The sequence below is a fragment of the Acipenser ruthenus genome, chromosome 4 (assembly GCF_902713425.1).
Source record: "Acipenser ruthenus chromosome 4, fAciRut3.2 maternal haplotype, whole genome shotgun sequence".
In the NCBI taxonomy this organism is placed as follows: Eukaryota; Metazoa; Chordata; class Actinopteri; order Acipenseriformes; family Acipenseridae; genus Acipenser; species Acipenser ruthenus.
Genome location: NC_081192.1, coordinates 70225840 through 70242207, shown reverse-complemented (window position 1 = coordinate 70242207; position 16368 = coordinate 70225840). Strand labels below are relative to the sequence as shown.

The 16368-nt window shown below is 38.0% G+C and overlaps 1 protein-coding gene across 2 annotated transcripts in view; it reads left to right on the top strand.

Annotated features, from left to right (window-relative positions):
- The first annotated feature begins 15445 nt into the window (after positions 1-15445).
- cnot10 (CCR4-NOT transcription complex, subunit 10) overlaps positions 15446-16368 on the top strand; it is a 37314-nt gene continuing 36391 nt past the window's right edge. For both annotated transcript variants that reach the window (XM_034000174.3, XM_034000172.3), the window contains exon 1: positions 15446-15743. In XM_034000174.3, the coding sequence (XP_033856065.1) occupies positions 15719-15743 (25 nt within the window). In that variant the 5' untranslated portion in view covers positions 15446-15718. The remainder of the gene's footprint in view (positions 15744-16368) is intronic.

Genomic DNA, 16368 nt, shown 5'->3' with positions numbered 1-16368 from the left:
AGTTCAAGTGTTAACCTCCTATCATCCCCAAACTCATGGCCTTGTAGAAATATTTAACACTAGAACTACCGGAGTGATCTTTTTGAGCGATGGAGGTTTTTAAATGCATTTTTCTCCACTGATTTGGCAGCTAGACATATGTGCTTTTTTGACTTTTTTTAAATATATGTATTAAACATCTCAAAGCATCAGTAGACACAGGGTTACAGAAACTTATGGAGATATAATACGTTATAACTAGAACTACGGGAGCTGTAATTTTTACCATCATATTAAAAACAGTGGGTTTGGCTTAGTGCGCGTGATCAAGCTACTGAACTTGAAAGCTTCACATTTATTTGAATAGCTACAACAGGATACTTTTTCAGACAAGTGATATATTTATCAACAACTGCAAAAATACTTATTGTATAGTGAAAATGAATAGACCAGCACAACATAGGACTGCACAGCAAGTCTTGCAGTACTTTCAGGAGTTATCGGAAGACAAATCTGGACACGAAAATGCGCCAGACCAAGACAGTGATGAAACTTACTGTGATCACAATGAGGTTACTGATAGGTGACAGTGAAAGTGATAACGAAGTTACAGAAATTGTGGGACAAACACAGCCACAGCTGCACACTCAAGTTAGATTTTTGTTACCACCCGGGATGCAGCAATTACCTACCTTAGATAGAGGTCAATCGACGGGCCGTGTATCAACTTGTGGACGCAGAACAACAGTCTACAAGAAGATCCTAGAGACTGTACAGTTTTATAATTGCACGAAGTTTGGAGTTGATATAGTAGACCAGACACATGACAGCTGTGCTGTGTGCAATAAGGCAGTGTGTGGCGAGTGCACTGCACATGTGTTGATTGCACAAACTAGACTCCACAAGGTACTTTTTTTTACATTCCACATTTTAAACAGTTATATTTTTCCATATTTTTAACAGTTGAACGTTCCATCTTTTGAACAATACACATTCTTAACAGTTTTACCTTTCCATCTTTTGAACATTTGAACAACTCACATTTTGAACAGTTGTAAGTTACATCCTTTGAAGAGTTGTAAGTTCTATACTTTACATTTTTTTAACTTAACGTAGTCCTGTTGTTCATGATTATGTTACAGAATAAAAATAAAGCACTATGTTTGGTAAGTTAAAATAAACACACTGTTTTGACTATAATGTAAAACTGTCTGTGCTGTCTGACGTTACATCTGCATTTAATATATTGTTTAAAAAACACATCAGGATGCATCGAAATGATTGTGTTTGGTAGTCCTATCTGTACTTCTACTTTTGCTTAACACAGAACAGTTTTGTAGAGTGCGACACTGCTGTAGTTTTATACACATTTTAATATAGCGGTTAAAAAGACCACTCCGGTAGTTCTAGGTATATATGTACGTCCGGTAGTTCTAGTGTTAATAAGACCCTTAAGTCTATTCGCAAGTTTCTTTCTGAAACTGGGTCTGATTGGAATAGTTGGATGCCTTTTTTCCTTTCTATATATAGGGAGGTTCCTCAAGTTTCTACCAGATTCTCCCCCTTTGAGCTTATAGAAGGGCAGCAAGTGCAAGGACCACTGGATATTGTGTGGGAGAGCTGGGGAAAAGGTCCCTTTTCCAGCACCAGCATAGTGTCTTATATTCTGCAAATAAGGAATCGTCTTGAACGGCTGCAGGATTTTGCATGAAAGCACCTGGAGGAGACAAGAGCAACTCAGAAACACTGGTACGATTAGTGTGTCTGAGAGAGAGAGCTTAAACCGGATCAGAAGGTGCTAATGCTGTTGCCACCGGCTACCAGCAAGCTACTGGCGAAATGGCAGGGACCATATGAGGTGATTCAGAAAGCCGGGCCTGTAAACTATGAGGTCTCCACACCAGATAAGCTCTGAACATGCCAGATATACCACATCAACCTCAAAGAGTGGAAAGAAAAATCCAATCAAGGCGATGAGAAAGTTATGTTGGTGAGGCCAGTAGAAGAAGATGAGGAAACTCCTGAGATGGAACCATTACTGCCCGAAGAGCCCAAAGACCCAAGATGGAACCACTTAGTGAGACACAACGTACAGATGTTCTTAAGGTACAGGAGAAGTTTGCTAGTTTGTTGCAAGACTCCAGGACATAATGCCCTTTTTGGGTCTGTGAGTAACTTACCCTCTAATTTGAACACTGCGAGAGTAAAATGTATTATCAGGGGGTAAAATGCAACAATAAGTGTCGGGTTCAGGTCGGGTCAGGTGCAGTGGCATAGCTAAGGGGTGTTTTTAGGGGTTTTAACCCCCCCCCCCCCCGAAATTCTTATTCAACTACGTGGGAGAGAAAAAAATGTCAGCCCCCTGCGACACTGTAAACCCCCCGTCCCAACCAATGTAAGCTCTGACCCATGAGCTGTTTGCTTCGCTGCCACCTAAGCACACACACACACACACACACACAAATCAGTTAAACACATATTGTCCTGTCATTTTTACACCAGATTCAGCCTTCGACTCCTTTGATTGGACAATGCATGTGCACGTAATGTTCAAACTCAAGTCGAAGATTAATATAGAAATTATGGCCTCAGCTAATACTAGCATTACAGGAAAATCAGCAAATTTTTTTCCTGCCAGTGTTTCCAGCAGGGACCACCAGGTGTACCAGTAACTATGTGTAATCTAAAGCCTGATTCGCACAAAACTAAAAATCACCACATAAATAGGTGGTTTCAGAATTTTTATCGACATCAGTGAAACTTAGTCCTGTGTGAACCGTCCATTTATTTTTTTTATCCCAGATCATTTTCTCAGAGGTCCTCTGATTATTTTATAGGACATCAGAATTTCAAACTCGGGCGTCCTGTGTCTTTTTACTCCTGTGCGAATCGACCATGTCAGTATTATGTTACAATTGATATAGAATTTCCGGGGCATTCGCTTCAAGCAATACCAGCCTTCGCAATAAACCATAATATAATATAAACATTGATACGATCTGTCCTGAGATTCTACAGTTCAGTAAAACACAACAATTTTGTTCTTCCTCTGTGTAGCTCAAGTAAAGTATACATCTTTTTTGTGCTATACCCAAATTATTTTCTCCACACAGACCAAGCTACTCAAGAGAGAAAAATGAAATACTTATTGTTAGATTTTTTTTGAATAACAGAAGCAATTGAGATAATGGAAATATGTGGATGCCAAACGTATATGATTTTAATCTAATTGCACGAACACTATGTAATGATTCTTTTTAAGGATTTGTATTTCTTTAAGGTGTGTCATTAGCTCTGATAATGCATGGTGACATCACTGCACAGCTAGCTAGTGAGAGCATTGGAGATACGCGGAGAGCTTAGAGCAATGTGGATGTGCCTTGGAGATAATCCAGAATAACGTGGGTTTATTGGTAAAGCGCCTGACCCTGAATATGTACGTTATGGGAAAGGAGCTGTGGGACCTGGCTATGTATGGTCTGAATCCTATAACTGCCTGTACCTGAATCCATTGACTTGGGCTCCCTTTATTTACCGGTACCTCCGGCCTGCAATCCTCACTGATATTATTATTTTATTATTATTATTTATTTCTTAGCAGACGCCCTTATCCAGGGCGACTTACAATTGTTACAAGATATCACATTATACATTATTTCACATTATACAAATATCACATTATTTTACATACAATTACCCATTTATACAGTTGGGTTTTTACTGGAGCAATCTAGGTAAAGTACCTTGCTCAAGGGTACAACAGCAGTGTCCCCTACTGGGGATTGAACCCACAACCCTCCGGTCAAGAGTCCAGAGCCCTAACCACTACTCCACACTGCTGCCCCACACTGATACCAACATGCCCAACATTACAACTACATGAGTTTATCTGTCTATTCCAATAAATGTTAATGGTGTCAATACCATAAAATGATATACCAAACAAAAAGCTATATACAGCTTTGGCCATTTTTTTTACATCACCTAGAATTTTACGATTGAGACATAATAATAATAAAAAAAACTATATGAACATAACTTAGATCTTTTATTTAACATCATGTAATCAAAGAAACTACAAAATTATATCACCACAGAAATCTACTGAAAGCCATAATACTAGTACAGTATTTCATGTTAGATTTTGAAATGTCAAATTTTTTCATTAGTGTCAGTTTTGTAGTCGCCACCACTTAGAACGGGCATGTTTGTGTCAATGCGATTCACCCGCAGTAAGCGATGGATGGTATAAACTCCCACACAATAACCTGACATTCACAATCTTTATTAAGACACTCATTACACTAATTAGAAATATGCATTAAAACCTATGAATGTAATAAAAATTACAGTAATCCGTCGCGTGTCAGACTGTGATGGGACCAGAGTAAGGGCGGATATGTAAAGGCGGAAAATTAATCCTGTTTCAAATCCCATTATACACAGCTGTAACAATTACTGTACTATATTATTATTGTTTTGAGATCCAGCTTTTATTAGGGAGCTCCCCTAAATCCCTAAATGACAAGAGTTGCCATTCAATGCAGTAGGAAACCGTTATTTATTATTTCTTTAGCTTTTAGTGAACAATTGCTCTCATACTTTTCAAGGAGTCAAACATTTAGGGTGATAAGTTTCACACTCTAAATTAAAATCTGGAAAGCCTTACCTGGCAACACACAGAACTAGCAGAACTGCAGAAATGGATTGATTTGAAGAAATTGGAGTGTGATATAACCTCGTTGTGCAAACTTGGAATGAACTTCCACTTACATGCAGCACAATGCAGAATGTCAGTATTGCTCTCTTAATGATGTTTGGCTCCATATATATATATATGTGCGAACAGGCATTCTCCCACTTGAATCACATCAAAAACAATTTGCACTCAAGATTAACAGAAGAAAGCCTGAATGCTTGCATGAAGATAAACTTGACCACCTATGAACTGGACTTCAAAGAAATTAGCAAAATGATGCAGCAGCAGAAGTCACATTAAAGAATCGCACTGTAAGTACAATAATTGATTTAAAATTTGCAGGATTAAAGTACATAAACTGTGTGTTTATGATTGACTCTTTGCAGACCACTTGTTCCTAATTTCCATTCAGTTAGTCTCTCGCATAAAAAGGTTGCCAACTCCTGCTCTAGGGTATACTCTCATCTTTTGGTTGTGGATATTTTCACTCCATTCAGCTGCAAGTTCTAGTAGCTGACGAGTAGCCTGATATACAGACTGCAGTCTGTCTTGATGATTCTCAACCCAGTCTTCCACTGTCCCTTTAAACAACTTCCGGTCCTCCACGTCCAACAGGAAAGCCATAGGAAGTTGGGGGTTTCATCCAAACATACGTAGTATGGTGACTGCCCAGTAGACTAATGCTGAGTAGTATTGTATGCAAAGAATACTTGAGGTCAGAACTCAGGCCATCATATTTTCTTCTCCAACAGAAGAGTGTTCATCAAGACATGCAAGGTGCGGTTGAAACGTTCACACTGTCCATTTCCTTGTGGGTGGTATGGTGTGGTACAGCCTTTCTGTACTCCATACAGATGACACAATTTCTTGTTCAGCTGGCTCTCAAACTTTCTCCCTTGATCCGACTGGTACTCTAAACCGGTAGAACCACTCCTGCACAAGAACCTGAACTACTGTACTTGCCTTCTGGTCCTTAATGGGAACAGCCTGAGCTTATTTTGAAAACACATCAGTTTGTACAGTTTTTTTTCAAATTGGCATAAAAGTCAATCAGACAATCAACCGAAAAGCAGTTAGTTGGGTTTTATACAAAGATTACCTGAAATCATATTAAAATCGCTCAAAATGTTCATAAACCCAAAAATAATTTTCAAGTGAATTAAAAAAAAAATCAAACTAGGTTATCGTAGGGTATATTCCATCATAGAATAAAAGCATTACTTTCTCAATAATCTTCAGACCCTCAGCATTTTAGAAAGGTATAATACTGTTTACTTTCAGTCGATATTTGCACATACAAGTCATGTTAGTCGGACCTCGAAATGGTAGCATTTTCACAGCTGTAAAGGGCTGAGATTTTATATAAACCAAATGTTCAGATTATAAGCCAATTTCTTCAAATAATAGGTTAGACTCACCTGACACGACAACCACCTGGTGAAGAGTGCCTAACACTTACCGTGGCATTAACCAGACCTCACTGGTTCCCACATTCACCACTGGGGCATATAACTGCCCCTCGGGCTCTAACAAGGGCTACCATAATGCCTGAAAGGAGACCCCCCATCCTTCTGACCCCAATGGCTCTAACATTGTAGAATAGATAACTCTGCCTTCCCCTTGAGGCAGTTAACTGGGACCAAACCCATTGTCCCTGCCGAAACCTGCAAAGCCCCTGGCCCTGTACCTTAACCTGGCCTAAATACCCATCCCAATTGCTTCCAGCATGCTGTTGACAGCTCTTTAAAACCTGTGTCCAACCAGCACTTCCCTGCCGACTCAGAGAATCATTCTGTGCTAAATTCGTTAAAAAGCTCATAGTAGCACTCGCTAATAACCTTCATACCAATCTGTCCCAGGACCACCTAATTTCTTTGCCTAATACCTAAATCTGGAGTGTGTTTAACAATAAAAACTCCACGATTTGGAATAACCTTCCTTAGTGCTTTGACATAAAGCTCCAGATACCCCACATATGGGATGTCCACTGTTGGCTGCCTTAAAGGGCACATAAGGACCTTTTTATTTTACTGTGTTACATGTTCCCATGTGTTGCTACAACTGTTTATGTAAGGTGTGTGTATTGTTTTAGTTTTTTTATTTATTTATTTTTACATTTTGACCACTTTTTTAAACTTTTAAATTGCATTCCCTGCCTCAAGATGGCTTCCCATGTACCAGCAAGGACTTCTCAGAACTACATTTACCATCATCCTCCTGCTCACATATGTAACGGAGATGGATTCAGCAGTGAGACAAAACAGTCACAAATAAACAGGCACAAGGGTCAAAATAAAAGGTTAAACAAAAACAATTCAGCTGTCAGGCTGGGCATTCACCTTCACACTGACAACTTTCTAAAATTTACAGGAACAAACATCTCACCAGCACCCCTCTCAAACTCCACCTTCCCAAACAAAGGATTTTCTCCTCCTTAAATACCATGTGGCTGGAGCCTTAACCATTAATCATTCAATTAAGGCTCCAGCCACATTCTCACATGTTTTATGGCAGGGAGGATTTTAACCCCCTCCCTGCCAACTCTATACTCCCAATACCCACCCACTCACACAGACTATTTACATGGCCACAACCCTATATAAACAGAAGTGGTAAATCTGTTCCTGTGTTGGGTTCTTGTTCCACAATCCCTTAGGCTATAGTCTAATGAAACCCATGAAATCACCCTCAGGCCTTGCCCTTAAAGAGGGAATAAGCCAACAGTGCATTATGTAGGAGGCACCAGCCCATTTATCTGTAGGCATGTAAAGAAGTGTGCAGATGTGTATGTGTGTGGCTGTTACAGTATAATCAGCAGTGGCTGAGATTAGCGAATACATCTTTAGTATAAGTTTATAAGTGTTCCATGGCTACCATTAAATCTACAAAGGAAACTACAGCTAATATAATGGATATTACCATTCTACTAAAATTCTAAGCCACAAACAAAAAAGTGAAAAGCTGACATGATGAACGTAAACGTCCTTTTTCTGTTTCAGCGTAAGTACAATTTCAAAATAATAACTGATTCACCTCAGGTGTTGTATTTAAGCCTTTGTAGGCTATCAGTAGAGTAAATGACTTTGAAGTGATTCAATCCTTATTTTCCTTCTGCACTGTAATAAACTATCCCCTTTATTCTTTATAACATCTTCACAATCATATTAGCGCAACATTCCCCATAACTACGAGATATGAGCTAATTTGATTATAATGATGCTTCTCATTCTGTTATCCTAAAGAACTTGGGCAGCAGTGTGGAATAGTGGTTAGGGCTCTGGACTCTTGACCGGAAGGTCGTGGGTTCAATCCCAGGTGGGGGACACTGCTGCTGTACCCTTGAGCCAGGTACTTTACCTAGATTGCTCCAGTAAAAACCCAACTGTATAAACGGGTAATTGTATGTAAAAAATAATAATAATAATAATAATAATGTGATATCTGCATAATGTATAATGTGATATCTTGTAACAATTGTAAGTCGCCTTGGATAAGGGTGTCAGCTAAGAAATACATAATAATAACAAATGTAAATTTAAAAATACACATTTGCTGAGCTGTTCAAACATCCTAAAAGCATGGGATGTATGCTCTTAGAAGCAAATTAGGATCTGTAATTCAGGCTCAAAGTAGCCCAAAGCCAGGCCATGATAAAAACTCAATACTGGAACGACAGAAGCTAGAATCTCTGATAAATGCAAAGATGATAAAATAGGGAAATGTAAAAAAGGAATTAAAGTTGAATTTTATAATTTTGGTAGTTTTAGGGAAAAATGTCTGCACAGTACTCGATACGCATGATAGGAAATTAGTAATGCAAATAGAACTTAATCAGCTGCATTAGAAGAACTCCCTCTAAAAGGAAGCATCTGTTCTGTTTAACTAAATGTAAATGTGTAATGACTTAATTGCATGCCTATATATAGTTACTGTACTCAGACTGTTAGAACCCTATGAATGTAGAAGCCTTTTGGTGACTTTCACACAATTTGATTGGCTCTTGTGATGCTGACATTTGCATATCCTGATTACCCCTTTTAATATATATATATATATATATATATATATATATATATATATATATATATAATCCAGCTGTGGCTAATAGCATCTGAATTTACTTAGCTTTACTTAGTTTGCAGTTAAACATTCTAAATGGGACCACTTTTGATTTCTACTTATTTTTTCAAATCCACTGTTTGACGTGGATTACAAATGCAATAAGGCCCTTCAGGGTGTCCGTATACGTCCAATATACAGACTTCTCAGGGGCTGCAGGCCCTTGGCTTCAGCTCGGGTTTCACAACGCCCCAAAGCATCCATATATTGGACATATATATGGACACCCTGTCCACCAAACCTCCCTACCTATATAGGAATGAGCTAATTTCATTTACTCCAAACCAAACCACCATTCTTTTATGTTTTTGTTTTTGTTTTTATTTTTATTTACATTTTTACCTTCTCAATTTCCACACGTCTCCATACGACCCATCAGTACACACGGTGGCCTTTTTATTCCCCCAACCTGATCAGTCGCAACTGCTCAGCATTTACTAATTACAGTATTTTCCCACAGTTGTAATTACTTCCCTGGCTTCACTTTGCCCTTTGTGGAGATGGAGTGTATGCCCATGGTCTTAAAGCCCTCAGTTTCCCTCAGTTTCCTTGCTATTTCGTAAAGATTTGCTACCTGGTCAAAATCTGATACCTGTACAAAGACTGTAGCTATAAATTAAATTGTTTTGGTCCAATTAAAACAATCCAACAATTCATCGGTAGTTATATTACAGAGAGTAGTTTAAAAACATTCTAAAAATGATATAGCAGAACTAAAATAATGTTCTTTATTGAAGTTAGCAAAAATTGATGGGTGCAGATCCGCTGTCAAATTTTCATATCTTGCCAGTTCTATGTGTGAAGGTTCCAAAATGTGATGGGTGTCTGTGGACTGTCAAAATGTCATACCTTGGCAATTCTCTATTGAAGATATACTGTATCTATTCAGATGATTGGTCTATTATTATTATTATTATTATTATTATTATTATTATTAGTATTATTATTATTATTATTATTATTATTATTATTATTATTATTATTAATAATCATTTTAATAAGTCATTTAGCAGATGTTTTTATCCAAAGTGACTTACAGAGACTAGGGGTGAACTATACATCACAAATGCTGCTGCAGAGTCACTTACAATAGGACCTTGGTTTTACGTCTCATCCGAAGGACAGATCACAGACTTATTGTAAAACACACATAACATACAGTAGCAACAGTACATACACACTTTTCTACCAATAATAATAATAATAATAATAATAATAATAATAATAATAATAATAATAATAATAATAATAAGTATGCTACCTTTGAAAAACAATTTTACAAATGTGTACTTGAGGTTACTTATAGTTTTGAAAATACGCTACGTTTCAATGTAAAAAAAATTGCAGTCAGCGTATAGGTGCATTTTTTTGTTTTCTTTTTTCTAAAAAATGTAACTCCCTCTGTCATACACTTTAATGTTCATTAACAGCAGAGTGTGTATTTAATATAAAATGAATTAGTTACATATGGAATAAAATGTAAGTTTACAAAACACGTATGTATATCATATCCAAAGACTTGGGTAGTGGTTTTTGATGGGTGTCCTCGGTTTGCAAGGGAAAAAAATCTGGGCATGCACGGTGCAAGGGGAAAATAGTCTGGGCATGCACAGTGCAAGAGGAAAATAGTCTGGTCATGCACAGTGCAAGGGGAAAATAGTCTGGGCATGCACAGTGCAAGGGGAAAATAGTCTGGGCATGCACAGTACGCAAATTAGGAACATTGGACAGGTAGCACACATTGACATGACACTGGTAACTGACAATTTACCAAGTAAGGTAGTAAGTGTCCCGAATTATGAATAAATATATTGCTTTTTGGACATTTACTGGTTAATCTTATGATTTACCAAAGCTTAGTGGTATTGTAAATGCAGGCATATAATTGAAGTATGTCTTTATTCCTTCATATAAATTGTCAATTGACAAAATAATAATTAATTTCGAGGAATATATTTATTTCTACATACCGTACATTTTCAATTAACAAAATAACCATTCATGAGCTTACAGTAATGCACAATTGAGCAATGTAAACTAGTTCAACATGGTACTGAACAAAACTGTGATCCACTTATGTAGAACAACCAACACTCATGGGTGTATAAAATAATTCACAATGGTGTTAAAGGTTATTGCACTCCAGATACATAGTAGTTTGATGAAAAATAACATTCTGTTAAATGCAAATTAAATCATTTCAACTTTGGTTATGACATAAAAACCCACAAAGACAGGCAGTGAATAGATATATTTGGTTATTCTTGAGATTACCAGTAAATGTCCGAAAAAGAGAGAATACCAATAGATTGCTTAGTCATTCTCTCAAAGAAGACTCGGTAACTTTTCCATCATCTACTGGATTCACCTTAGGCACCAGCGATATTACCAATTGATTGTTTTTTTTTTTTTTTTTGTATGTGCAGTGACCTTGTGTATTAAAGATTAATGTACTGTATATGTGAGTACCCTTTATAACATGGCCTTTTTGTAAAGTGTTTTTCAAGAAACAAGAACATTAGACAGCCTCTATTTCAGTGACAAAGCAAAACAACAATTGCCTTGAATACATTATTAAGCAATAAGCAGACATCTAAGTTGGTTAACAATAATTAAAAGCATCCAAAGGGCTATGAATTTAGTGCCCAAGAAATGAAAGGGACAATGGCCAGGTAGATTTAGCAGGCCTGCACTGCCCTCTTAAGGTGGTTTATATTAAACCACCTTAGCCTGTATGCTCTTTATTTTAAATGAGATTGCATGGCAGGGTTTTATATTATGTTTGTATGTCTGTATGTTTGTTTTGTTATGTTCTACAAAACGAAGAGGCTGTGTGGTCCAGTGGTTAAAGAAAAGGGCTTGTAACCAGGAGGTCCCCGGTTCAAATCCCACCTCAGCCACTGACTCATTGTGTGATCCTGAGCAAGTCACTTAACCTCCTTGTGCTCTGTCTTTCGGGTGAGACGTAATTGTAAGTGACTCTGCAGCTGATGCATAGTTCATACACCCTAGTCTCTGTAAGTCGCCTTGGATAAAGGCGTCTGCTAAATAAACAAATAATAAAAAACTATGAAGTGGCACGTTGCAAACTATTGCAGCAAAGAGCACGCTTGTCATTTAAGGATGTTTTTTTGTTGTGGCTAAAGTGTTTGAGCTGGCATCTGTGCTATTTTTAAATGTTTCAGCTAGCCTTGGACTGACAAACTTGACGGAATCACTCTGCTACAGCCATTGATCATACACTGCCACCTAGTGGTTAAAAAATTGATCTGGAAGGATCATTCTTTAGTACAGTAGAGCCCCGTTAAAAATGCAATAATACAAATAAAATATGATGGACGGACGGACAACACGACAGTGGTGGCGTATGTCAACCACCAGGGTGTCCTACGGTCTCCGGGTTACATCGCATTGCCTTCACGCTCTTGACATGGGCTCACAGGAACTTGCTGTCCCTATGGGCGACACACATCCCTGGAGTGGTGAATTGGGCAGCGGACCTCCTATCAAGTAGTCTGAGTGGCGACTCCACCGTCAGGTGTTGAAGTGCATTTGGGAACGATTCAGGAAGGTGCAGATCGATGTCTTTGCCTCGACGGAGTCGACACACTGTCTCTTGTGGTACTCCCTCCATCGGTTAGGCGGTCCACTCGGTGTCGACGCCCTAGCCCACGAGTGGCCCAGAGCGCTCCTATACGCATTCCCGCCAATCCAATCCCGTTACCCCCGGCCTTTCTCGAAAAGGTCCAGTTAGAGAAGGCATCAGTTCTCCTAGTGGCCACCAGCGGCCTCAATGTGGTAGATCGTTCCTTGCCTTCAATAGGCACAAGGGTCCTAGAGGTTGCACGCTCACACCGCTAACCTTCGTTTATTACCCTCGGTTTGGCGATTATGAAGTGTCCCTCACATGCTGCTGTTCCTTCTCCCTTGCGACGGCTCTGGTATACTTTCCCATAGCAATGTTGGTGGTCGTCTTCGAATTGAAAGGAAACGTTAGGTTACCTACTGTAACCCTGGTTCCCTGAAAGAGAAGACGACCATCAATCATGTGGTCGCATTGGTCGCCCTCACGGGTTTGATGCAAAAAGAGAAATGGCTTCCTCAGGATGATGGTTTTAATCCCTTGGTGGGCAGTACCGAATGCGTCATCTCAGGAAGGGGCCTATCGGCAGCTCTGATATAAAGAGCTCAGTAATACCTACCCAATGAGCAGGCATATCCCATAACAATGTTGGTGGTCGTCTTCTCTTTCAGTGAACCAAGGTTATGGCAGGTAACTTGACGTTAGCATGGAAACTAAAATGGGATCATCAAATGCTTGTCTTTTTGTGGGATCAGTTGAAAACATTTTTTACAGCAATACAATGGAAACACACCTAAATTATATCTTAGGTACATTGATGACATCTTTGGAATTTCCACCAGCTCCAGTGAGGATTTAAAACAGTTCATTCAGTCAGGAACACATTTCCACCCAGCCCTGGATTTCACATGGAACATATTAGAAACTGGCAATAGTGTATCTTTCTTAGACATTTCCATCACTGTTTTGAACTCCACTATTAACACCACTGTCTACTACAAACCAACTGATTCTCATTCATATCTGCAGTATGACTCCTCACTCGATTCCCTATTCACAACTGTTAAGACTCAAACATATTTGCAGCGACAATCAAGATTTTCTCGCCAAAAGTGAGGAACTGTGTGTGTTTTATGGAAATTGTGGCTTTCCGGACAAGATCATCACAAAGCTAAATCCTGCATTTCAAATATAAATAGAAAAAATGCTTTATATAATAACAATATACAACATACAGATGATAGAATCCCTCTGGTCCTCTCTTACCACCCTACCAACAGAAAGACACAGACAATTGTACAAAGAAACTTTACAATTTTGCAACAAGACCCATCTACAGCACCTATTTTCAAGACTCCCCCCTTGATGTCATATAGAAGAGACAAGAATATAACAGAATATGTGGTACACAGTGCTATTCGTCCTTGGGAACCTTTGAAAGGCACATATCCATGTAATAGACCACGATGTAATACCTGTAAATACATTCATTCTGAAACAGAGATTAAAGGCATTACATTTTCATTCAACATTCATGAACATTTTACATGTACCTCTAAAGGAATAGTCTACTGCATTATCTGCAAGGAATGCAACAAATTGTATATTGGGGAAACTAAAAGGCGTTTAGCAGACCGGTTTGTGGAACACTTAAGAAGCATTCGCATTAACACCACTGCATTTCCAGTAGCCCATCACTTCAACAGTGATGATCACACTGCTGAAGACATCACAGTCTGTGTGATCAATCAGTGCTATGGAACAAATGTTGCTCAGAAACAAAAGGAACGAGAGTTTATCTTCAAACTGGGAACTTTGGAACCTCTGGGAATGAAAATTCTATTAATAATCATGACACCATCACAGAATTTGTGTATAATTACAATTCTTGAACAACAACAAGTTTACTGCACTGTGTTTACTTTTCTTTTTACACAGCTGAAGGGCTTTTGCCCAAAACGTCCTGAAAATAAAATATTTTTTAATCTTTCAAACCTTTTGTGTACATTTTTTTAAAACCTTTTCTTTTACATGCCTTCAATTTTGTACACTGTACATATATACTGTATAATCAGATAAGGCAGATTCAGAGAAAAGGGTTATAACTCAATATTGAAGCAGCAGAGCCCATAACCACTCAGAATGATTGCAAACATCACAAATTAAGAAGTGAAATTTAAAAAAGCAACTCAAATGACATTTGAAGCTGCTTGATAAATGTTGATACAATGGGAGACTAACCCAGCTTCTGTATATGAGAAGGGGAACTGCAGGAAAGCAACAGAGAGGCTTGTTGCCAACATCCTTCAGATTATATGGAGCTCTTTGAGATCTGTACATTGTGAATGGCTCCTGTGATGGCCATTTTATTTTAGACTTTAGAGAGGCACAATCAAAGATAACATGTGGTTAGGATAGTTGTTTCACTTGAAACTATATTGTTATTAGTGTATAAATTCCGAACCGATTAGGACTTGTGAGAATGCTGTTATGCTTATTAATATGATTATTATTTTGAACACATTGTTTATTACCCCTTTACATGTTGTCAATAAAGAAAGGTATGGCTTTAGTTTATCCATTGCACCTCTAGCATAGTCCCCCATACTGCTGCCATTTGGGATTTTGGATCATGTTGGATGAATGCCCTGTTTCCATCATTACTGCATCAAGATGAAAGCTCTCCCTTTGAAATGCAGACCAGAATCCGACTCGACTTCAGTTCTTTATGAAGAAAGTGCATTTAAAATGTTAGTGTGTCCAAAACACGGTAGTATTTATTTTGCAGACAAGTACATCAGAATCAGAAATGGCAGCTGTCATTTTAACACTAAATGTGCTTTGTTAATAATAATAATAATAATAATAATAATAATAATAATAATAATAATAATAATAATAATAATAATAATAATAATACGTTCGTCTTATGGTAATTCTGAATTCATTTGAATCGAGTGTTTGTCTGTAGTTTTCCTCCAGTGCAGCAGGCGGTGCTAAAATACTCTGTAACCAGGCAACGCAGGAAAAAAAATCTTGGCGACGTAAAACTCCAGCGCCTATGTATGTGTCCCATTGATTGTGGGTAAATTTCATGGCGGAAAGTTGAGAGGAGTTGGTTTGGTTATACCAGAGAAGTAAATAACTCGCTTTATTCCTCGTGAAAATATTTTCCAGATTAAAACATTTTGGAAAAAGCAGACCTATTTCTACATACTATCAGCTGAAGTGTCAATAAATATCGTAGATATTTGCTGGAACACGGTTTCATCCAAGACATCGCCCGAAAGAAGACTGCCACAATATATTTTGACACATTTTCACAAACATCTGAAGAAATGTCGGACAACAATGTAGCAGCAGGTAACTTTTTTTTTTTGTATTTTTTTTTTTTTTTTTTTTTGTATTTTTAAACTAAACGTGTAGAAAAACTACTGTTACAATGTGATTCAGCAATGTTAGAAAGTCACACAATACTACCAGTATGGGTCTCAGTGTATGTGTGTGTTATTATTTAGAGACGCGTTTCATGGGTCCGTGTGTGTTCCGTCCAATCTTTTTTTTTTATTATTTTGAAACGAAAAATATAAACCGGAAATGCTGACTTAATTTATATGTAAGATGTTTACAGTATTTTAAGTATTACATTTACCATAAGTTAGTTCATGACTAAGTTCAAATATTAACGTAATTGAGGTCGCGGATAAACATTAATCCAAAATAGAATAACGGTGTTCATAATGGTAGCGTTAAGACTTAGGTTGTGAAGCATGAAGCCAGGAAGTGCCACTTTCATAACACTGGATTTTTTTTTTAGTCATATGGACATACGACACAGTGTTCTAACACAATTTGTTCCAGATGTACCGGTGTGTGGTATGCTTTGGTGTGTTTTATTTTCAGTGTGTAATGTGAATACTTCCAAGTCGTGTCCCGGAGTATCTCAGCCGAGACGAACGTAACCTCCCACCCCACATCCATATTAAAT